This window comes from Pelodiscus sinensis, chromosome 15 (assembly GCF_049634645.1).
Source record: "Pelodiscus sinensis isolate JC-2024 chromosome 15, ASM4963464v1, whole genome shotgun sequence".
Taxonomy (NCBI): domain Eukaryota; kingdom Metazoa; phylum Chordata; order Testudines; family Trionychidae; genus Pelodiscus; species Pelodiscus sinensis.
In genome coordinates this window covers 8,662,337-8,685,413 of record NC_134725.1, presented here as the reverse complement: position 1 = coordinate 8,685,413, position 23,077 = coordinate 8,662,337, and the positions used below count along the sequence as shown (strand labels likewise).

Sequence of the window (23,077 nt, the reverse complement as noted above, 5' to 3'; positions counted from 1 at the left end):
AGCACTTTAAAGACTAACAAGATGGTTTATTCGGTGATGAGCTTTTGTGGGCCAGACCCACTTCCTCAGATCAATTTGTGGAAGAAAATTGGCATGACCATATATATCAGTGATACAATTTAAAAAAAGTGAACACATAAAAAGACTAACACGGCTGCATCTCAGTCACTATTCATGATGGAAAGTGATAGAGATGCAGCGGTGTTAATCTGGTCTAGTTGAAACAAAAGGCAGAACTATGTAGCACTTTAAAGACTAACAAGATGGTAATTTAGGTGATGGGCTTTCGTGGGCCAGACCCACTTCCTCTGATCAATATGTAGAAGAAAATCGGCACAACATATATACCAAAGTGATACAATAAAAAAAAAATGAAGGCATGTGAAACTGTCAAATCAAATTTTAGAACAGAGTGGGGGTGAGGAGGGAAGGTTAGTGTCTCTGAGGTAATGACATAGTGATAATAGGGGAAGTTTCTGTGAGGTAATGACATTAGGGGTGATAACTGGGGAACCTATCTTTGTAATGGGAAAGGGTAGTCATGATTTACTTCTCTTTATAGTTACTATAGTGCTGCGGTTCTAAAACTTTTTGGCTGAGGCTCATCTTGCTCAATGCAGACCTTTCTGCAGACCACCAGCCAACCACCCAGGATGATAAAATGGGGCAGGTAGGAGTGCGAGGTCTGGGAGGGAGGGTGCAGGAGAGGGCTGAGGGTAGGGGTCTGGGTGGGAGGAGAGGTGGGGTCTGGGCATGAGGGGGGTGGTTCTCAAAGTGTGGTCCATACACCTCTTGTGGACTTTGGATTTGCCCTGGCCCTGCAGCAGGGAGCCTCTGCTGGTGCACCAGCCCTGCAGGCACCCCCCTTGTGAGACTGGAGTGGTAGTGCTGGTTTCCTGCTGTGGGAGGGGGGACCCTTCCAGATCTGGCTCACTTGGGACTTTCCCTGCTGCTCCTATTGGCCGGAATCACAGCCACAGGGAGCAGAGGGGTGCCTGGGAGGCAGCGGGGGTACTGGAGTGGAACCTGTGCTAGTCCTTATCTCCATCCCATGGCCTATTCCCTTGGATAATTAATCCATCCCTAGCCCAGGCCCTGCAGCCGCTTCCCTCCATGTGCACGGGAGAGGGGGAAATCCGGTTAGACCGAGTCTCTGCAGCGGGCCGGCCTCGGGACAGCTGCCGGCTCACGGGGCTCCGCTCCCCCCGCAGCGATCGCGCCACGGTGCGGTCAGCGGCCGCAGCTGGGAGCTGCGCTGGCCCCGCCCACCCCCGCGTGGCTCCGCCCAGGAATCTACAGGGGCGGGGCGAGGGGCTCCTGAATATGAAGGCAGCGGCGTGCCGTTGGGGCGCATGCGCGGCGGGGGGGGGGGGGGTGCCAGCATGGCGGCGGCGCTCCTGGCCCGGCGCGGCGGCGCAGCGGCCCGAGGTGAGGGGGCCCGCGGGGTCGGAGTCGCGCGGTGTGGCCCGCGCAGGGGGGCAGGGGGCCCGGAGCGGTTCCCCCTCAGCTCGTGCAGCGCCACGGCCCGCGCAGCCGGAGGCAGCGGCCCCTGGGAAGGGGCGAACCTGCTGCGGGGGCCCGGCCTGGCCCGCGGGCCGGAGAGCGCTGGGCCCGGCCTGGCCCGCGGGCCGGAGAGCGCTGGGCCCGGCCTGGCCCGCGGGCCGGAGAGCGCTGGGGCCAGGCTAGCGCGGCCCTGCGGGGACCCCTCCCCCCGCTCTGCTGGGACATCCCGTTGCCAGGGCTGGGCTAGCGAGGGGCGCCCCTCACCCGTCCCCTCGCTCCCCAGCCCGGGCCTCGGCGTGCTGGCGGCAGCTGCACAGCGTCTACCAGAGCGCGGAGTTACCCGAGACCCACCGGATGCTGTGCCAGACCTGCCGGGACTTTGCCCAGAAGGAGCTGGCTCCTATTGCCGCTCAGCTGGATAAGGAGCACCGCTTCCCCGCGGAGCAGGTGAGGAAGGGGCTGGGGGGGGGGGTTTGGTTTCCACAAAGATACTTGGACAACGGAAAAAGCTCAGAAAGGGTCAAGAAAAATGATCAGGGAGATGGAAAAGCTGCCCTAGGAGAAGGGATTAATAAGATGGGAGCTTTTCAGCTTGGGAAAGAAACTCTAAAGGGGGGATATGACAGAGGTCTGTACAGTCCTGACTGGTGTAGAGTAGGTGGGTATGGAAGTGCTATTTGTTTACTCTCTCATCACACAAGAAAAGGTCACCGAGTGACATTAGTAGGCAGCAGGTTTAAAAACAAACAGAAGTATTTCCACACACAGTGCACATTCAGCCTATGCAGCTCTTTGGAAGAGTATGTTGTGAAGGTCAAAATTAGCATAGGGCTCAAAAAACAGTGATGTTCATGGAGGATCCATCCATCAATGGCTGTTAGCTGGGATGGGCAGGCATTGTGTCTCTAGCCTCAGTTTGCCAAAAGCTGGGAATCCGTGAAACAGGATGGATCTCTTCATGATTCCCTGTTCTGTTCATTCCCTTTGGCGCATCTGATATCGGCCAGTCAGAAAGCAGGATACTGGGCTAGATGGACCTTTGGTCTGACCTCGTATGGCTGTTCTTATGACCGTGTGCCCCAGCCTCACCAATACAGTGCATGACCTCTACATGTCTCCCTACAGATACACATGGCCTAGCCCTGACCTCAGCACAGAATATGTTCAGTTTAAATTGGGATCGTGCATGTGATATGCTGCCTGATGTATCATATTGGGTGTGCTGTTCTCCAACTCCATTGTGGTGGGCAGTCTCTGTATGTGACCATTGCACAAATCAGCACGATAAAGCTTAGAGTGACTTTCAAGGGGTTCTGTCAGGCATACTTGGACTCTCAGTGTATAATACTGCCTCTAGGCCATGCTATTGTTTAGCTGAAAACCATACAATATACTAGCTGTTCATGTTGATTGCCCTTCTTTGTCTTCCCCTCTGGGCTTTGGTACTACTGAGTTTTCTCTCCCAGTGACATTCCCCAAGGCTGCTGCATGTGATGCGTCTGACTTGGAAAATCAATAAAATGTTTTAGTGAAAAGAGACAGGTCACACATTGCAACAAAATACTGTGTAACAATAAAATGTGCATGCACTGAGCATAATTCAGCTGATGAAGTGAATGAAAATTAGAGTTTGTGTTGCTAAAGAGAAGCTGCACATCTTTATTTTTTGCCAATAGAAACAGGAAGGGATTGTTTGGGGTTCCATTGTACCAGTGTCCTATGTGTCACTTTTGTGAAATAAGCTCAGACATCATTTGCTGCACTACTGATGCAGCTGGATCACTTAAAACACTAATTAGATTTTTAGTAATCAAATAAGTTGACTTAAAAAGCAAAGTTTTATTGCCTTAGCCCGTAGGCTTCAAACTGAATATATATGAAATAAAAGGCACTTTTTTTCTCTCTCTCTGTAGTTTGATTCACTGACCATCTGAAAAGGTCATACTCTAAGAAAATAAATTAAAAGGAGTATCGTTGCCTGACTTATGGATCGCACCTGAAGTTTTTATAACTGAAAATACTTTGACTCAAATGTGTTTTCCTCTATTGTACATTTTCCATTCCATTCTGTGGCATTGTAGATAAAATAATCAGTGTCATTTGTTCATGATCATCTTATAGTCTCCCATTCTGGATTTCATGTAATGGCTAAAGACTACAATATTTGGGATGCAAATACAAGAAGGGGAATTTTTTTTATCCTGTCTAGATTTCAAATATTTAATTTTTACAGCAGCTAAATGCTATACCAGATTGCCAGGCAATGTCATAAAATGCTAACTCAATCCTGTTAATCCATGACAGTTGCTTAGCAATGTACAAGATACACACCCAAAATCATTGCCCAAAGACATTAAGATTGATATGGCAGAACATAAGTACCCAATGGCAGGGAATATCTTGTATTGTGCTGGTAATAATTAACTCCTTGTAAAGACAACTTCAGTGAGACAGCTATAAAATTGCTTTTCTGTGAACTATCCATGGTTCAATAGCTTTGTAAAGCCCTTTTCTTAAGCACGTTTTGGATGTTGTATAAAGTTTGAGTAAAAGATTAAAGGTGTAGTTGCAAGGACTGGATATGCTAGGTTTCTCCTCAGTCACCTCTGTACAGTGTAATAAACAGCTTTGCTAGAAGCAAGAGAATAAGCTAATGTTCTGGTTCACTCATCTGAAGTGGGTTGTGCCCACAAAAGCTCATGATCCCATCTACATGTTTTGTTAGTCTTTAAGGTGCTGCTAGACTATTGTTTTTTAAGTTATGATTCTTGGTTCAAAAAGGGCTAGTATTTGCTGCATAGTCAACCTGAGGTAACAGCAAGGGCAGTATCAACACGGAGCACCTGTAATTCCTCTTGAAGCCACTATGAGCTGAGTCTGCTCAGCAGCTATTGAGATCTGACTCTCCAGCCGAATCAGAGGCAAGGTGCCTACATTGTGTAGGCTTACTATGGCACATCTGTGTGACCAGGAGCTGACCCAGTAAGAGAACGCTGCTATTACCAGACCTACCATGATTGGCTAGTATGTGCATAGATGGGAGCTGGCCTGGAACCCCAGCAGGGGGTAGAAATAGTTGCTTCTGTTGTTTGCATTAGGTGAATGACCAGGGACTCTGAAGTGTGCTTGTGCTCAAGTACACCCCTGATGGAGGCTCTGCATGTTTCTGCACATATGTACTTGGGGATTTGCCAAGGCATCATAAAGGCAGAGACTCTTTGGCTTTGTCTATGCTGCAGGGTTTTGTTGACACAGATTATGCCACTTTAACTGCTGTTGTGTGTCAACCCTGCGCTCCTTGTGTTGGCTGAGCGTAGCCACTCTTGCATCTTCATCAGAGAGCAATGCAGGAGGTGTAGCTATCTGACTGTGGAGCTGCCCTCATGACACTTTAGGAAGGGCTTGCTGTGCCTCATGCAGCACGTACAGCACATGATGCAAGTTACTCAGTCCCCTTATTCCATGGGCATCCTACCAGATTGCCAGCCATTTTTCAACTGACATCTGTGTGTGTACGCGTGCATGAGGACGGGATACAGAGTGTGTGACATGCTGTCTCTTTAAATTCAGACAGCAGCCTGGACAACCAATCCTGGGGAAAAGACACACCCCCATATCAGCCCCCAGCTCTGTGCAGCAGTTTCTCCTCTTCCCTCCCACCAGGAGCCCGCTCTGCCTGCCCGCAGTTCTGCAATTCCTTCTCCTTTTTCCTGCAGTTACCTCAGCAGCTCCAGGCTTCCGAGAGCTTTGAAAGGGGAAGGGTGCATGTCTGTAGTGTTATGGTGACAATGAACATCAGCATCTATACTAGCTCCTTGGTGATGGCCTTTGCAGAAAAAGCACTAGCTCATATCGAGGTGGCTTTGATTGACAAAACTGGAGAGTTCTGTTGCCAAAAGGGGCCTTTCCATGTGTGCGCCTCCATTGTTTTGCTACCAGAAGCTGTCTTTGGCTGACTATACTCTGCTGTGTAGACACGACCTCTTCTCCATTTCTCCTTGTGCAGGTGAAGAAGATGGGTGCTCTTGGGTTGCTGGCCATGGATGTGCCGGAGGAATATAAAGGGGCGGAACTTGATTACTTGGCCTATTCCATCGCTGTCGAGGAGATCAGCAGGGGCTGTGCGTCCACGGGCGTCATCATGAGTGTCAATAACGTAAGACTCTTCCACTGTCTTGGAAACGGGGGTGGATGTGTGTGAAACCAGTCCTAGCAGTGAAGTGTAACTCTGCCAATTGAGTAATGTGAATCTTAGTGCTGATGGGGAATGGCATTTGCCTTCCCTGAGCCTGAAGGGTGGCTCCTGGTATGCTGGTCATGATGGGGCTGGACATTTGGGAGTTATTGGTCCACCACTCTCTTTGCAGTGTAAATTAACATGACTCCTGTTTCCTTGAAGTCTCTGTATTTAGGTCCAATACTGAAATTTGGTTCTGAAGAGCAGAAGCATCAGTGGATTTCCCCCTTCACCAGCGGTGACAAAATAGGGTGCTTTGCCCTCAGTGAACCAGGTAACATGCATGTTAAAGTTCCTGGGATGTTGACAGAATGAATTCCCTGTGTAAACTTCCCTCCTTTTTGCAACATCAGCCAGGGAACAGGGGAAGAGATGGGCACTTGGAGTAGAGAAGCCTCTGCAAAGGTGGCATTTCTCCTTCTAGGTTATTGTGAGGGTAGGTGAGCTGGAGCTACCTCCATTAAAGCCCATGCTGCTATTACTAGTGTGTGTGTATGTGAGGTCAGGACCTATTCTGGAACCCTGGGCCCAATCCCCTGGATGCAGAGGTAATTGGTTCTGTTGTGACCAGGAATATTTTGGTTTGGTTTTGCATGGTACCTTGCTCAGGAAATGGCAGTGACGCAGGAGCTGCTTCCACGATGGCACGGCTGGAGGGCAGCGAATGGGTCCTGAATGGCACCAAAGCCTGGATCACCAATGCCTGGGATGCCTCTGCTGTTGTGGTGTTTGCCACTACAGACAAGTCCCAGAAACACAAGGTGAGCTCAGTGGGCGATAGCCTGGCATGCAGTTCTAGAAGCAGCATGTGGAGCACACTTTGGTGGGGGGGGGGGGAGGTGTAGAGCACTTGGTAAAGGGTTACATAAACTTACTCTAGATTGTGGAGTCAGGACCAAGAGCTGGGAGAAGCCTGTGCCCCTCAGAAAAGCAGTAGTGGTGGCTGAGATGGCCACAGTGCTGTTAGAAGGGTGCAGACGCATGGCCTATCCCATAGGGCTCTTGAGTTCATCTGAGACCAGCTGGAGCAGAGCTTCCTGTTGGGAGGATTCTTTCATTGCCCCTTAATCTCCCATCCAATGAATCACTTTCCTTCTGTCCCACTGCCTTCCCATGGCCCGATGGAATGGGGGGTTGAGTTGGGATTAGCCTCATGTGCTTCCTGGAAGAGCTCTGCCCCGCTGCATGATGAGAGGTTGGAGGCCATTTTAAAACCCTGGCTCTGATTGCAGGGCATTAGTGCATTCCTGGTTCCTATGCCAACACCTGGACTCTCGCTGGGGAAGAAAGAAGATAAACTAGGAATCCGAGCCTCTTCCACAGCCAATCTGATATTTGAGGACTGCCGGATCCCCCAAGCCAATCTTCTGGGGCAACAGGGGATGGGCTTCAAAATTGCTATGGTGAGAGCCAGCTGGAGTTGTGGGAAGACAGTCTGGGTGCAGGACAACATCTATAAACCTGTTGTCTGGTGTATGTAGTGACCCTTCTTGGCAATCGAGGAGCACCACTGGTACACTCCAGAAAGGCAAGACCTATCTGACAATCAACAGGTGTAGAAACTGAGCACATAGGAAGCAGAAGGAGGGCCTTCCCTCACACCTGTAATGTAGAGAGAACACCAGCTGGAGTTCATCCAGACATATAATATATCTTATGCGAGGAACATGTGTGACTTCTGAGGAACTGTAGTGTTAACAAGGAAGATAATGTATGGGGAATACAGGAGGGCATTGTCTTTTGAGACAGTCTTGGGCCAAGATCTCCAGAAGTGAGTAGAGGTGTGTGTGTGTGTGTGTGTGTGTGTGTGTGTGTGTGTGTGTGTGTGTGTGTGTGTGTGTGTGTGTGTGTGTGTGTGTGTGTGTGTAAAATACTTGACACCATAAATGAGCCAAAGGCTCAGAAGTTGGAACTGTTGCACTTTCTGAAAATTGGGTTCCTCTAAGATGTCAGATTTGGCATCCAAAGTCACTTATCCTCTTTGGAGACTTTAGCCACAGTGTTGACTCTAGGGAGAGAGAGACCGACAAGCACTAGTGCTGCTAATATAAGTAGGGAAACAAGGAAATCTAGTTTTGTATCTCTCTATTGTCTAATTTCTCCCTTCTCCCTCCCCCACATTCTTTGCAAAGCAGCCGTTTCTCCACTATATTATTTTTTTCCTCTGTTGTGTTTTCCTTTTTTCTGACCTTGATAACTATCTGGGATGTTGTAATATACTGAGGCTTTTTATTTCCATATATTGTGGGATTATCCAGGGGATGCCAACATGACTGCAGATTGCCAGCTCACCCTGGTCTGGAAGGCTTTGGAGGTAAATTCACCTTTCAGCCCATGGCACTAGAGATATATAACTTTTTTATGTGTGTGTCTCAGCAAACCTTGGATTCGGGCAGGATAGGGATTGCCTCACAGGCACTTGGAATAGCTCAGGGAGCTCTGGACTGTGCTGTGGATTACGCTGAGAAGAGGATGTCCTTTGGTTCACCCATTTCTAAGCTGCAGGCTATTCAGGTATGATTTAGGCTGAATATACTATACCATCCTTTGTCTGGTGACATTAGTTCTGAGAGTTTTGATAAGGGCACTGCTGTGTTAGCACAGGCACCAGCACAGTTGCTGGTCTGGAGAAGACAATGCCCTTTGAACTCTGGACATACCATGTGTGCAGGCAAGCTAAATTTATAGCTACCTCCATGCACATGCACAGGTCTAGCTCAGCTGCTTGGGCACTTGTGTGTTAAGTGATGTTCCCCTTCCAGTGGTGAAACTGCTTTAGGTTTCAGAGGTTTGTCAACACAGTCTGAGGTAGAACATGCTGGTATGTGAAGCAAATGAGCATCTGCTCTTACGTTTGTCTTTTGCAGTTCAAGCTGGCAGACATGGCACTGGCCTTGGAAAGTGCTCGCTTGCTGACCTGGAGAGCAGCCATGTTGAAGGACAATGGGAAACCCTATACAAAGGTACTTCCTGCTTTCTGTAGTCTGCTGTTGATCTAGCAACAAGAGGCACAAGGCACACATGTAATATCTTAAACCAGGGCTACTCAACACCCAGCCTCAGGGTGGTTTGGATTTACTCAGGGCTCAACATGTGGTTCACAGGTGGGATCCTTTGAAGATGGCCTCTACTGGGAACACGCTTCACAACTGTAAGACATCTCCCAGGAGGGGTGAACACTGAAAGACACAAGCGGATGGGCTGGCTGGAACAGACAAGTACAGGGTATTGACATTTCTAGTCCCAGGAAGAAGGTGCCAAGAGCACCAGGGCATTTGTATTCATTCCTGTCAGTGAGAGAAGCTATATTTGCATATATATATTTGCGTGCACATGCAGCCCTTGGCATGTGCTGTGAGTATCATGGCCCCCAGGGCTTCCACAGTGAGTAGCCTTGTCTTAAACAGTGGAAACCCTAAGGAATTACCTGGTCTGTGGGTTGTCTCCTACAGTTTTTATCTTCCAGGCTGTGTCTACACTGGCACACTCTTGTGCAAAAACATGCTGCCTGTCTACACTGGCCATAAACTAACATTGTACTGTAGAAAATCAGGGCTTCTTGCGCGAGAACTCTGATGCTCCCTCTCAGGAAGAAGCCCTTTTGTGCAAGAGCTCTTCCAGAAGAGGCCAGTGTAGACAGGCAGCATGAATTTCTTGCGCAAGTAGCCCCTATGGTTAAAATGGCCATCAGAGCTTTCTTGCAGAAGAGAGTGGATGATGTATGTTAGATCAAAGCTAGATCATAACCAGTGGGTGGTCCAGCATATACCCAAGGTTTCACTACTGGTTTTGAGCTATCCTGGCTGTGTGTGTATATGCTGCCCTTGAAAGGTAGTTGACAACTGGACTAGAAACCTTGCCCTCTAAAGTGCACCATGCACACCATGCACGTGTGTTAACAGCATGTGAAAATGGGATTCTGCCCTCTGCCGTTGCTAGTCTTGACTGCTTAGTGAGAAGAGCTCACTTAAAATGCTTGCTAGGTAAGCATGGATGCGAGAGCCTCAAGTAGCACCTCTTTGTACATCTGGCCAAGATGGAGACTCCATTGCAAAAAAGAAACAGGACAGTTAGTCTCTAAAGTGCACAGGACTAACATGAGTTTTCATGGGTAAAACCCACTTCATCAGATGAGGTAAGGATGGGTTTTTGCAAGGAAAACTAGTTGACATCACTCTAAGCAAAAGCGGTGAGGAGTCCTGTAGCACCTTATAGACTACCAAGTGTTTGGAGCATAAGCTTTTTGTGGGCAAAGACCCACTTTGTCAGATGCATGCATGTGTCTGACGAAGTGGGTCTTTGCCCACAAAAAGCTTATGCTCCAAACACTTGGTAGTCTATAATGTGCCTGAGGACTCCTGGCTGCTTTTGCAGATTCAGACAAACACGGCTACCCCTTGATATAGTCTAAACAAGTGCAACTGCCAGTTACTTAACTGTTGTTATCATTGCACGAGCCATGTACAAATTTGAGCCAAACTACTGCAAAGTGCATAATTAAAAGCATGTTTTAGTCTCAGGTTCCACTTGTAATCTTCCCTACCAATTTTTATTTTAAAGTCACACTTTTCCTATGACAAGCTCGAATAAAACTCATTTAAAAACTGACGAGTTCAAGAGTTGTTGAATGCATCATGTACATGTAAGAGAAAGAAAGAGCCTGAAGCATGGGCCCGGTGCTTGAGCCAAGTAAGGAAGAGTTATACTTGGTAAGTAACAGACAGGCTGTATCAAAAGCAGATGTTGGCTGGCAAGTCAGTATCTCTCAGCACTAGCACTGCTGCGACTCATATAAATACATTCCACCAGGTCAGTATAAGAACATCCAGCTGATTAAAATAGTTTGAAACGAGTGAAAACATAAGAATGGGTAGTAAATAGGAATGCTTTGGAGAAAAGTACAAGGGGCAGTACCAAATGTGTCATTAGTGCATAAGATCTATGTAGTGGGTATCAGATTAATTTCTATAAATATTGGGGCACTTCAACTTAATTCTGTGGACAGCCTAGGGGGCAATACTGAAATCCATACTATCAAGTGAGCCATGTCCATTGTCTTAGGTACAAATATGGAGGGGCTCAGAGGCCATCTGGCTACCAGCAACTATTCCTGTACTTTTCAATAATAAACATGTCTGGGGTGCCTTCATATCTTATCTGAGTCTGTGGTCTTTGGGGGGCTCTCATGAAGTCTCTTATGCTAGCTACCTGCGCAGCGCTGGCCTGATATACCGAGGGAGTCCTCAAATGCATGCAGCCAAATGTTTATCATCACTAATGGAGAAAGACATGCCAGTCTGCCACACCTGTAAATTGTATCACTGTCTTGAACTACAATACACAAAGGAAGGTTTTTTTTCTTGTGTCCCATATTTCAATAATACAATATAGGGAAAAACTTTTCATAATTGTATTAAAAAAAAAAACAGTAAGTTATAGAATTCACTTGCCACAACAATAGCAAGGCCAAGAGATTAGCATGTTTAAAAAAAAATAGAAAGATTATTAAATGACTACAAAAACCTTTTGCTTGAGGACATAAGCCAGCCCCCACCTGGGATGAGGAAGAAACATCTTTGGACATAATTTCTTATCTATTGGAGTCTTATAGCTTCCGACTACATCTAGACTGGCATGATTTTCCTGGAATGGTTTTAACGGAAAAGTTTTCCATTAAACCATTTTCGGAACAGAGTGTCTAGATTGGCACAGACGCTTTTCCACAAAAAGCACTTTTTGCAGAAAAGCATCCGTGGCCAATCTAGGTGTGCTTTTCCGCAAAAAAGCCCCGATCGCCATTTTTGCGATTGGGGCTTTTTTGCGGAAAACAAATCTCAGCTGTCTACACTGGCCCTCTTGTACAAAAGGGACTTTTGCCTGAATGGGAGCAGTATAGAATTTCCGCAAAAAGCAATGATTTCTTACAGTAGGAAGTCAGTTTTTTTGCAGAAATTCAAGCAGCCAGTGTAGACAGCTGACAAGTTTTTCCAGAAAAGCAGCTGATTTTCTGGAAAAACTGGCCAGTCTAGACAGTCTCCTAATCTAGACCTCTGTCAGCATAAGATGGACTACTGTTCTCATCTAATATGGCAATGCCCATCTTCAAAAGTGCTGCATAATAATGTCTAATCTTCAGCTTTCCATCTTTATGGTTACTTTTAACCGAAGTTTATATAAAGTTAAGTTGGAGTCTGCCAAATGGAAAACTTGGTAAAGACGACACAGACTATATCTGCACTGGCAGCTTCTTGTGTGATTAATATGCAAATGAGGCTAAGCATGGAATATTGCTGAGCCTCATTTGCATACCTAATGAGCCACCATTTTTTTCAGAAGAGGCTCTTGCACAAGGAGGAGCATCTACACTGCCCCTTAGTGCAAGAAACCCTCTTGCGCAATGCCATTCTTCCTGAAAAGTAATAGATGTAACGGCATTGTGCAAGAGGGTTTTTCTTGTGCAAGAGCCTCTTCTGAAAAAAATGGTGGCTCATTAGGTATGCAAATGAGGCTCAGCAATATTCCATGCTTAGCCTCATTTGCATATTAATCATGCAAGAAGCCATGAGTGTAGACATAGACATAGCTATGTTGTACCTATGATTTGACTAACTTTTTTAAAACTTAGTGGTAGCATAAAAAAGAGCATTGGTTCTGCTGTTTAAATCATGTTACATAAAAAAATTCAAAAGCTGGCAGACATGGTAATGGCTAGATTTAATGTTAATTAGTATGCATTACTTAAAGATTGCTAAATTTAGAGGTGTGATTAGGTTACAGAATAACACTTGGATTCTGATGTTAGAAGCCTCATCACCCATTAATATACACATGCAAAGATGGAGTATCATTGTAGTACCTATGTAAATGGTAATTGTAGGTCTGCTTGCTTAATCATTTTTCTGTTTAAATGAAGTTTTGGTTCTGTCACCCAGAATCTGTCACTTACCTATCTGCTATAACCAAAGTACAGCTTGTTGCATCCTAACAATACTTACACTAAAAAAATCAAGATTAGTCAGAAAAAGAAGCTCTCTTGCTGCATGGGCAACCCAAGTGTGTTTCCTGTGTGTACTGGAACCACAATATGTTTTTCATTCTCTTCAGTGTCACTTTGTTCTCTTTGGCTGTCTGTCAGCAACACCAGGGTTGGCTCTAGCTCCTATCTACAGTTAAGTCTTCTAATCAAACATCTGGTGATTTTTTTTTTTTGGAAGGGGACATGGCTTGAATGCTCAAATTCCAGCATGTGACTATTATGAGATGTACATTTTAAACACATTGGGTGTGAATTCTAGCTTGAGGGTGTATACACAAACTTGAGCTTCAGGCAACACATACAACTAGGGCCCTGCTAGAATAACCCTACAAATAGTTTTTTGTTTTTTTGTTTTTAAAGGAAGCCGCAATGGCCAAGTTAGCTGCATCAGAGGCTGCAACTGCCATTTCCCATCAGGTAACCATCTGTCTCCACTCAGATTAGCCTGAAGGAGGTAGGGTGGGGGGAGTCTCTACGCCTTCTGTAACACACAAAGGGAGCTTCGGGGATAAGCTTGTCCAGTCTCCTCCTCTGGATTACAATAAATAGGCTTGGCCACATTGAACTTATTATCCATCAATTATATTTACAGCGGCTCACTTTGAAGTTTTATGATCTAAGGAAAGAGACAATGATTTAATGACATTAAAAAATATAAAACAGCAATTGCCAACATGTGCCAAAATATAATAAGTAAATGTTCTTAAGCAGCATTTTAAGTCTTCTCAATAAAAATATTTTCATTGATATCAGTTGGAGGGAGGTGCTCGGTAAAATGCATATTTACTCACTTGAGAACCTAATCCTTCCAGTCTTAAAATCTACTATACATTTGTCTTTTCAAGTACTCCTCCTGAACAGTAAGAACTAGAACCACCAAATTTAGTATTCAGCTTCTTCTTAAACTTAAAACAACATAAGGATTTGGCTGTGTCAGGAATATTGGATGTTTGGATGTTAAATTTTGATTAATCAGCTAATTGAGTAGCTAATGGAATTTCCATCATCTACTCAATTACTCGATAAGGGGGGCACTTGCTATCCTGCTGTGCCTCTCTCTTTGAAATGTACAAGAGCCACCTACAGCTCTTGTACATTTCAAAGGAAGAGGCACAGCAGGGACAAAGAGTTCCACACATGCACCATTTCCCCTGCTGTGCCTCTGCTTCTCCTGCCCCCTGGTGGAGACGGTGCTGGGGGGAACTGGCTTTTAAGCTGGCTCTCCACAGCACCAGCTCTTGCTCCCTCCCTTACTGCCTCTGTATCAGAGACAGCAAGGGAGGGGAGGAACTAGTTGAATAGTGACTCAGCTAGACACTTATATCCCTAGCCTGGAATAGGATTGCTTCTCATAAAATAAAATAGAAATGAGACCATCACCAAGCAGATGAAAGAGGATGACTGGGGATGCTCTCCAGCCTTCTATGCCCCAAGAGACCTATAGAGATGGTAGGAGGGGCTGAGGCTTCCCCCCAACTTGTATGGAGACATTTCTGGCTGTTCCCTTTCATCAAGAAGCGAGGGAAAGTGCAGAGTTTGCTGCAATCCTTGCTCTGGCTGGGGAGCTTGGGGCAGAGAAGCTATGCTATTTGCTTTGCTCCTTGACAGAGGCAGGAAGGGGTAGAGCCAGCAGCCCCAATACAAATCTGGCATGCACATACTCACTCTCCCCTGTCCAGAGCCCCCTTTAAGGACCCAAATCATGCCGGGTAAATGTGCTGGTTAAGTAATGTAAAGGAAAGATCTCAACTTATATGTGGAGGAACTGCCATAAAGAATTCCCCTCTGCCTTTGGTGCTTACACCTATTTAAAGGCAGTGCGCTACTGGGTCCCCTCTGTAAAGTCCCTTCATCAGCCAGGCATAGAACTGTCTGGGAGCAGGGCTGGCTTGACGCCCTAGCAGAGTTATTCAGGGCAGTGGGGAAATACTCTGCTACTTACCCAAACAACACTTCAGTTTCTTTGCCTTTCTGTGCAGCTGGTAACAGCGTCAGTCCCTGGAGTATGGCAAGTAGTGAAAGGAGGGAGGGCAAATCACAACAGGCTGCATCCTTTGTGCAGTATAGTTTGCCCCCATCTTGCATCATCCTTACTGCTGTTATACTAGGTGACTGATCAACGAGTCTTGCTAGAGAGGAGTCCACTAGGTGCCTGCATGACTGAATCCGAATGGATACATCATGTGACTGCTTGCCCTTCTGTGGGTGCAGGTGACAAGGGTCACTCCCATAAGGATTGTAGGATGATGGTAATGTCCCTTGGAGCAGTGGGAGCCCAGAAGTTTGAGTGGAAAGGTAACTTATTGGTTTTATTTCAGGCCATCCAGATCCTGGGAGGGATGGGCTATGTGACGGAGATGCCAGCGGAACGCCACTACCGGGATGCACGGATCACAGAAATCTATGAGGGGACAAGTGAGATCCAGAGACTAGTGATAGCAGGGCAACTGCTGAAGGCCTATCGTGGCTGAAGTAGTGTGCAAAAGCAACCTCAGTGCCTTATAACCGCTGCAGAAGAGCCTCTGGCCTTTGTCCTGGATGAACCGAGGCTGACAGAAGATGGAAATTCCCTCATATCTATAATGATCACTCCTCTTTAAGAAAGGGGATTGACCAACCCAAGTTAATTGAATTGCCTTCTGTGCGTTTGTAAGGGTTTAGGGGGACACACAGGGAGAAAGCGGGAAAGGAGCAGCACCATCGGACTATAGCCCAATTTGCTTTAAGCAGGCCTAGTTTCAACTCTCTTCTCTTACACACACACAATCCACAGAGCCAGGCTTTATTTCTACTGGCTGCTATCTAAGATTTAATTCCCCTCATAGGGTGCTTAGTAATTAATGAAATTACAGGAAGATGACAGCCCAATTTTTCTTGTGGATGTCTACTGTCAAGTCCTTATGCAGGTATAAATCACAGGCAGGATACTCAGAATTATTACTTAGGGACAAGAATGTGGGCTATGTTTTCTAAGAGGGTGTGGGTGATCTGGTTGTACTGCCTCAGAATGATTGTTACACAACCTCTTCAGGTTTGGTCCCTAATGAATTCCAAGTGTTTGACCTTGCTCGCTATGAGCTCTCTCATGAATTTTCCCTTCTTGCAGCAAAGAACAGGTAGTAGGCGGCTTGTTCTCACAGGATGGCAGCAAGAAGAGCTAATGTGCTTCCAGTTTCAGTGTGGCTTTTTTTTTTAAGCACTGCACACCTTGATTACATAAAGAATGTTGCCTTTATGCTTGGTTACTACTAAGTGACATTAAAATTCATAGAGAATGAATAGTTACATGCATTTTCTCAATCTCGGTGAGTCATTGCTTGAGAGCAACCTCTTCCTAAAAGTAAATCCATCAGACCTTATTTCATTCATGTTAAGGTACTGTTGAAAGCAGCAGCTGTGTTTCAGTGAGTTTCTGCTCTATCCTAAATATTTTTAAACTGCACAAACTCTAACCCTCTCCTTGAAAAGGATCACAGCACTTGTTCCTAATTGCTAACCTCGTGGAATAATTCTTGTTGAAGGTTGTGCTGCTTCACTAATTATACACTGATCATCCATACACAAAGGTGACTGAAAACCTTGCTACAAGGCTAGATGGAAGGATGCAACAGCAGCTGGTCTTAGACTTAAGAGTATTGTCCTTCCTTTTTGAAGAAAGTGTCACTAATTAAAGAAGTACTCATTATTAATGATAGAAATGTAGCCGTGTTAGTCTGGGGTAGCTGAAGCAAAATGCAGGACAATTATTAATGGGGTTGGTATCATTGCTTACTTGTAGAACATTACAGCACCTGTAAACAGCTGTGTTCTTTTTTTTAAAGAAAGAACATTGGAACTTTGAGGTCAGATAAGGGTCCTGTGCCATTATATAAAGGTGGATCACAATTCATGCCCATTTTGGGGCAATACTGCCTGGTAAAAGCTTTTTTCAACATCCCTCACTGTTAGCCTCAGTTTATGAACTGTGCCTCTTGGAGTGGCAGCAAACACCATGGGCAGGAGCCTACAAGCTAATATCAAATCCCAACTTTAGTAGAAATTGAGGTTGAACCTGAACTGTAGTGGGTTAAGCTCACATGAAGATTTTAGTTTGTTTAAAAAAAAAACTAAAGAAATATTAGGTGGGTGAAGGCTGCTGAGTGCTGTGCTGAGATCCAGTGAAGCCATGGGATACATTTCTTTAAACGTGTAGAGCGGAAAAGCCATCAGACTATATGCACGTCAGAAAGGTACAGCATGACACATTGGTCATTACACAAAATTAAAAACTATGAAGGGTCAGATTTCCACAAGCATATTTCTAGAGAAGTGTAATGCTGTGTTTCACTTCAGGATTGGAGAAAGGTTCAAGTGCTATCAGCTTTCTTTCCTGCCAGAGACTTAGAGGAAAGCAGACGTGGGCACGGTCAAGACTGATCTTGATTACCCCAGTACGAATGCAGAGTAACCTTGTTGAAGTCCAGTGGAGTTAACTCCAGTCTTTCCTTAGACATACCAGATCAGAATATGTCTCATTTTTTTCTTGCTTTTGCATGTACTACTGCAGATTTTTCAGTGGTCCTAGGAATTTATACAAGGATGTTATTTTCCTGAAGGCCAATAGGGGGCAACTGAACACTGGGGAAAAAAGAAAGCCTGAGCAAAAATGGAAGCTTAGGGAGACTAACCAGGCACGAAATGGAACATACCTGATATTTCTGGTTAATTCCACATAAATGTAAATATTAATCAGGTCAGTCAAGTGAAGGCTGCATGTTTATTCCACAGAAGTCGCATCTGGAAGTTCAAAACCTGTTCAAGGGAAACAATTTACTTTAGCAACATGCAGAAATCAAATCACTCATTTGTGTTAGGACTTATGGTGTTTGTAGCTTTCCTGACCCTGTCAAACTTTTAGGCTAGGTCTACACTGGCAGGTTCTTGCGCAAGAAAGGCCGTTCTTGTGCAAGAATCCGCAGAGCGTCCACACTGCTCGCCTCCTCTTGCACAAGAAGATTTACAGTACAGTGCGCTAAGAGAGGGCTCCTTGCGCAAGAGCTATGCTCTTTTTTAACAGGTGTAAGCCCTCTTGTGCAGGGGCTCTTGCACAAGAGGGCAGTGTGGCCATGTGCAAGAGAGCATCCACACTGCCATGGATGCTCTTGTGCAAAAGCATAGCTCACCCATGGCAGTGTGGACATGTTCTTGCACAAGATATTCTTGCACAAGAAGCCGTCAGTGTAGACATAGCCTTAGTGTGCAACTCTCCAATTTCTTCTAACTAGAAGTAGAAAACAGTTCTACAACATTTGGGACCCATAGGTTCTGGCAGGGCCATTTCCACAGATCTGTTTTTCTTACAATTGAAACAAAGCAATTCTTGTAGAAGTTGCTTCTTACAGTTTTAGGACTGAATTAAGTCTTGTGGCTGCTGTTTTCTCCTAGTTTATCATGGTTGAATTCCCCAGCCTCGCACATGGAGTATAGGTACTGGGGGCAGGCTAGTAAAATAAAATGCTGTCAGAGCCTGTCTCTGCAGTTCCCAGAGACCAAAAAAAAAGATTTCCTGATTTCAGTTTCCCCTGACACCTATTCAGTATTGCCACCACCAACTGTCCAAATCTTTTTCCAGAGAAGAAATTGCTTGGAATCTCTCCCCTAAGGGCAAAACTACCCAATCTCCTTTCCCCAAGGAGCTGGAAAACAAGCATACTTGCACAGAGAACAATGAACCTATGCTCTCTATCTCAGTGGTCCCCAACGCGGTGCCTGCTGGTGCCATGGCACCCGCCGAGTGATCGGAGCTGGCCTCACCCTGGGCGCGCGGCACATAGGTGGTGCCTGCCCCCTGGGCGCACAATGTATGGGCAGCGTCGGCCCCGGGCGCACAGCACATGGGCGGCCCCACCCTTGGGTGCGTGTTTGGGGGCCCTGCCCCAGGGTGCACCTCATACGACTTGCCTTCCTGGGCATGCAGTGTTTGGGCGGCCCCGCCACCGGGCACGTGGTGCAAGGGCTGTGCCAGCCCCTGGGTGCATGGCACAGGGGTGGCGCTGGCCCAGGCATGTAGCACACGGGCGGTGATGGCCCCGCCCCCAGGGGTGCAGCACATGGGCTGTTCCAGCCCCCGCACACGGCATATAGGCAGCCCCACCCCTGGGTGCACAGCACAGGAGCGACCCGGCCCCGGGCATGTGGCGTATGGGCAGCCCCCACCCCTGGGCATGTGGCACAGGAGCGGCACCAGCCCTGGGAGTGCGGCGAATGGGTGGCGCCAGCATCAGGCACGTGGCGTATGGATGGCCCCTCCCCCAGGCATGTGTGTGGCCCCTCCCCCTGGTGCATGAGCAGCCCCGCCCCCATGCACCCAGCAGCCCCAAAAGGTTGGGGACCACTGCTCTATCTGATAATGTGTCTGCAGCCAGGCACTTAAGTTTAAGGCCACAAAAGAACAACCAATACCAGTTAACCGAACAAAAAAAACCCCACACTTATTATCAAAACAAGACCATTGTTGCAAGGATAGTAACTTTTTAAATTTGGTGTTAAAAAGCCATGAATTGGAACAAAACTCAGGGGCTGTGTCTACATTGGCATGATTTTGTGCAAAAACATGCTGCCTGTCTATACTGGCTGTGAGTTCTTGCACAAGAACACTGACATTCTAATGTGTGAAATCAGGGCTTCTTGCGCAAGAACTATGATGCTCCCACTCAGGAATAAGCCCTTTTGCGTAACTGTTCTTGTGCAAGAGGCCAGTGTAGACAGGCAACATGAATTTCTTGTGCAAGAAAGCCCTATGGCTAAAATGGCCATTGGAGCTTTCTTGCGTAAGAGAGTGTCTACACTGGCATGGATGCTCTTGCGCAAAAGCACATTACTTGTGCAAAGGCACATGCCAGTGTAGACGCTCTCGTGCGCAAATATTTCAACACAAAACCTCTTGCATTAAAAGTATTTGCGCAAAATCTTTCCAATGTAGATGTAGCCAGGGATTCTCCCTGGGATTAATTCTTGGTTACAAGAGAGAAAAACAATTAACCAGCTCAGACAATTTCCAAACCCTAAACAAAAATAAACCTGACAGACTACTTAAACTTTTCCCTATTCCCCCATTCTGATGAATACACGGGATCTGTTTTGGGGGAGCTGATTTCTTCTCTCCACATCTGGAGAAGATTCCCCTCTCAAATAAAGAAGACTGCTTCCCCTAGTTTGAAAATCTTTATTGCATTTCATTGACCAGCCCTCTCCCTCAGGTGCAGAATAGCTTAAGGTTAGCTTAACCCTTCCCTCACTCTCCAGGTAAGTGAGGGTCTCCTTTGCAGCTCCCATTCACAACATACTTATAGCCCTGTGTATTACCATACATTATTTCTCTTCATCCTTGCCTCCTGGCATATTCCAAATGGTTATAGACCCACCATGTCCTACCTTGTTTACTATAAGTTACATGTATTGGTTCTTACAATGGGACAGTCAACATAAACAGTCACTATCCAAAAGCGACTTCACCTAAAATTACTGAAATTTGAGAGGAGAGTTTCTCTACTTTTTCTTCCAAGTTGTTGGCCTTTTTGTTTCATTTTTAAACTTTGTCCACATGACATCACTTTGCATGGACCTTTCCCACTGCCACAGGGTAATAGTATTCAACATCTGATAGGAGAGCATGTGAATAAAAGCAACAAATGGGAATTTTGTTGCATCAAACTGCCTTCTCTTCCTTCTGCAGTAAAAGGACAACAGAGAAGTCCAGGGATTAAGTTATGACACCCTAATATTGACGCTCCTAAACCAGGAACTTTCCTAATACTTGCTAATAACTTCTTTTCAGCCAAATCCCCTCAAATGTCTAATTTACTTTATAGTCTCATCCCACAAATTCTTCTTTAGCACTGCCTTGTTCTGTTTTCCATTTCTGATCTCCTTATCAGTTTATTTCCCCCCCCCCCCCCAGTGCTTTTACATTTTCACCTTCCCAAAATTAATTAGTTTTTGTTCTTAGCTATGTTTCTAACTTCTTTAAGCTCCTCGGTGTTATTCAGTTCTCATGTCTATTCCTCACCATTTAGTATCATTAGTGAATTTTAACAGGAATCTATTTCCACCAACCTCTTTTAGAACATTCATAATGATTTTGATACATGTAGAGTCCTAGGTCTATACACTCTGAGGTTGAAGTGTCCTAGGGCTCATGCAAGCCCAAATAGCCACATAATTAAACAACCCCTTAACCAGAGTCAGTGGGCACAGGCCAGTCACAGGTGCCTAACAGCAGCACAGACTGACCTACCATCATGATCTGCAATGTCACATGCTACAGTTTAAACTAATGATTGGAGGACACTAGCAGCACATCGGATCCCACACTGCTGGGCGCTGACCAGAAAAACCATACATCAAATGATAAGCTTTTGCTGTGGATAGGTTGTACCCAGTTTGGAGAATGGCTGACTAATCATGTAACATGAACATACTCACACAAGCCAGGTCCGTGCTTATGAGACTATGAGTATTTAAAATATGCTATTTTACTTCCCCGTTCTGATACCTCCCACATGCTTTACAGAGGGTGGGATGAGAAAGGGGCTGAAAAGAGCTTTCCAGCTCTCCCTGCAATAATTTTAGACTGGGACCAGTGTATCTTAATTCTTACAATACCACTGCTGTCCCAGTATGCTAGCCAACTGAATATACTTGGACAAGTAAACCACGAAAGTACCGTCATGCAAAACCTGCCAAACAGCTCCCATGGCAATAATCTGACTGGAGAAAGTGACCCTCATTTTCCTTAGCAGCAACTGTTTGCAATAAGCTGCTTTTTCAGGTAAGTCTGCTCTTCAGCGTGTGTTACAGATAAAGCAAGAAAAAAACTGCTATATACACAAAACAAGTTTTGCCAGATTCGGGGTGTTAAGAAGAGGTATAATTCACCCTCCCTCAGGGTGCACTGACCTATCTGGAACAAGCATAGGTGGGTCCAGGCAGCCTTTCAGAAGAGGCTCTGTTAATGGGTGAAGTCATATGTTTGTCAGTTTATGAACTGAGCTGGGGCCCTAAAAAGGGAAAATCAGGTCATGGACAGGTAACCCAGGAGGCGGAGAAAAACACAGATATGCCTTCCATTCTATTTTTTACAAGATTTCGGCTTTTTCCTCCAAGAAGTTGTAAATGAACAGAAAATTAGTTACTAGGCAGATGACTGGGAATGAGGGACAACACCTGAAGAGATTTTCATGCCCAGGATGAGGAACATGTTAGCAAAGAGGCAGAGGTGCTCCAGATAAAAACAGCTGGACTGCTCTTGCTTGCCTTGTGTTTGGGAAAGGCCTTAGAAGGTCTCCTGGTTCTGCCCTGGAAATGCTGCAGAAACTTCATCCCCTTCCTCTCAAGCTGCTTGTCTTCAATGTTTTCCCTCTCCTCGTGCCATGGAGAGTACGTATACCCATACATGCAGAAGGCAGGCCATTCAGCTGGAGCCAGAGGCAAATGGCTCTGGTTCATCACATCTAAATGTGGAAGTGTTCATCACACATGAGTGATGACCCCACCGATCTTACTCTCATTTCTATTTCTTCCGGTAAAACCCAGCTACGTCTCCACTGTAGAGCTCACTGGGGTGATCAGCGCCTGGGTATGCAAAGCCATAAAGGAGTTACCGTATCTTCGGTGGAGCTGCACTGCCCTGTGTGGCTCACTAGGGCTTCTCAGGGCATGTCCTATATTGGTGCTGCAGCAAGCTGCTGATCCTCCCCAGTGAATTGTGAGGAATGTCCTCTGAGCACGGGGAAATTGTAGGAAAGGATAATCAACATGCATGTGAATAAAGTTGTGTGAGGGAGCTGAGTGTGTGGACACGATCAATACTTGTCCTAAGTTAAATCTGTAGTGATTACACCCCCCCTAAACGTCTGGTCAGCATGAGTGATCCTCAGCAATTGAACAGCACCCCCATGACAGAGAGAAATGGTCCCATGGGTAGAACAGAGGCCTGGCAAATCAAGATGATGAGTTCCCTCTCTCCCTGCTACTGCCTTGCTGAATTGCCTTGGGCAAGACACTTAACTGCATGGCTCAGATTAGAGATCTGTAAAGAGAGGAGAACACTTACAAACATCTTAGATTTACAATGTGGGTGTAAAGGGCATGAGAGCTTCAGATGTGAGTCACTGTAGACATTATTTTTGCACTTTTGTGGCATTGTCTCATCAGCAGTTTGAGGAGAATAAATGTAAACAATTCTCATTGTGACCAAGCTGAAAACACCACAGGAGGAATATGTTTTAATCTACCTATGCATTCTCCCCCAAATGCAGCTT

General features: G+C 46.0%; 1 protein-coding gene across 2 annotated transcripts; it reads left to right on the top strand.

Annotated features, from left to right (window-relative positions):
- Positions 1-1,271: 1,271 nt before the first annotated feature.
- Positions 1,272-16,067, top strand: ACADS (acyl-CoA dehydrogenase short chain). 2 transcript variants are annotated; one of them, XR_012895940.1, is made up of 10 exons: positions 1,272-1,428; positions 1,787-1,950; positions 5,510-5,659; positions 5,903-6,014; positions 6,350-6,501; positions 6,973-7,143; positions 8,117-8,254; positions 8,608-8,703; positions 8,845-8,965; positions 13,137-13,154. XR_012895940.1 is itself a non-coding variant. In XM_075898072.1 (10 exons), the coding sequence occupies exons 1-10, from the start codon at positions 1,353-1,355 to the stop codon at positions 15,245-15,247; spliced, it is 1,269 nt and encodes a 422-aa protein (XP_075754187.1). In that variant the 5' UTR covers positions 1,272-1,352; the 3' UTR covers positions 15,248-16,067. The 2 variants fall into 2 exon arrangements, 1 of the variants encoding a protein (XP_075754187.1); XM_075898072.1 differs by lacking the exon at positions 8,845-8,965 and adding an exon at positions 15,095-16,067 and having other exon boundaries at positions 13,137-13,193.
- The last annotated feature ends 7,010 nt before the right edge of the window (positions 16,068-23,077 follow it).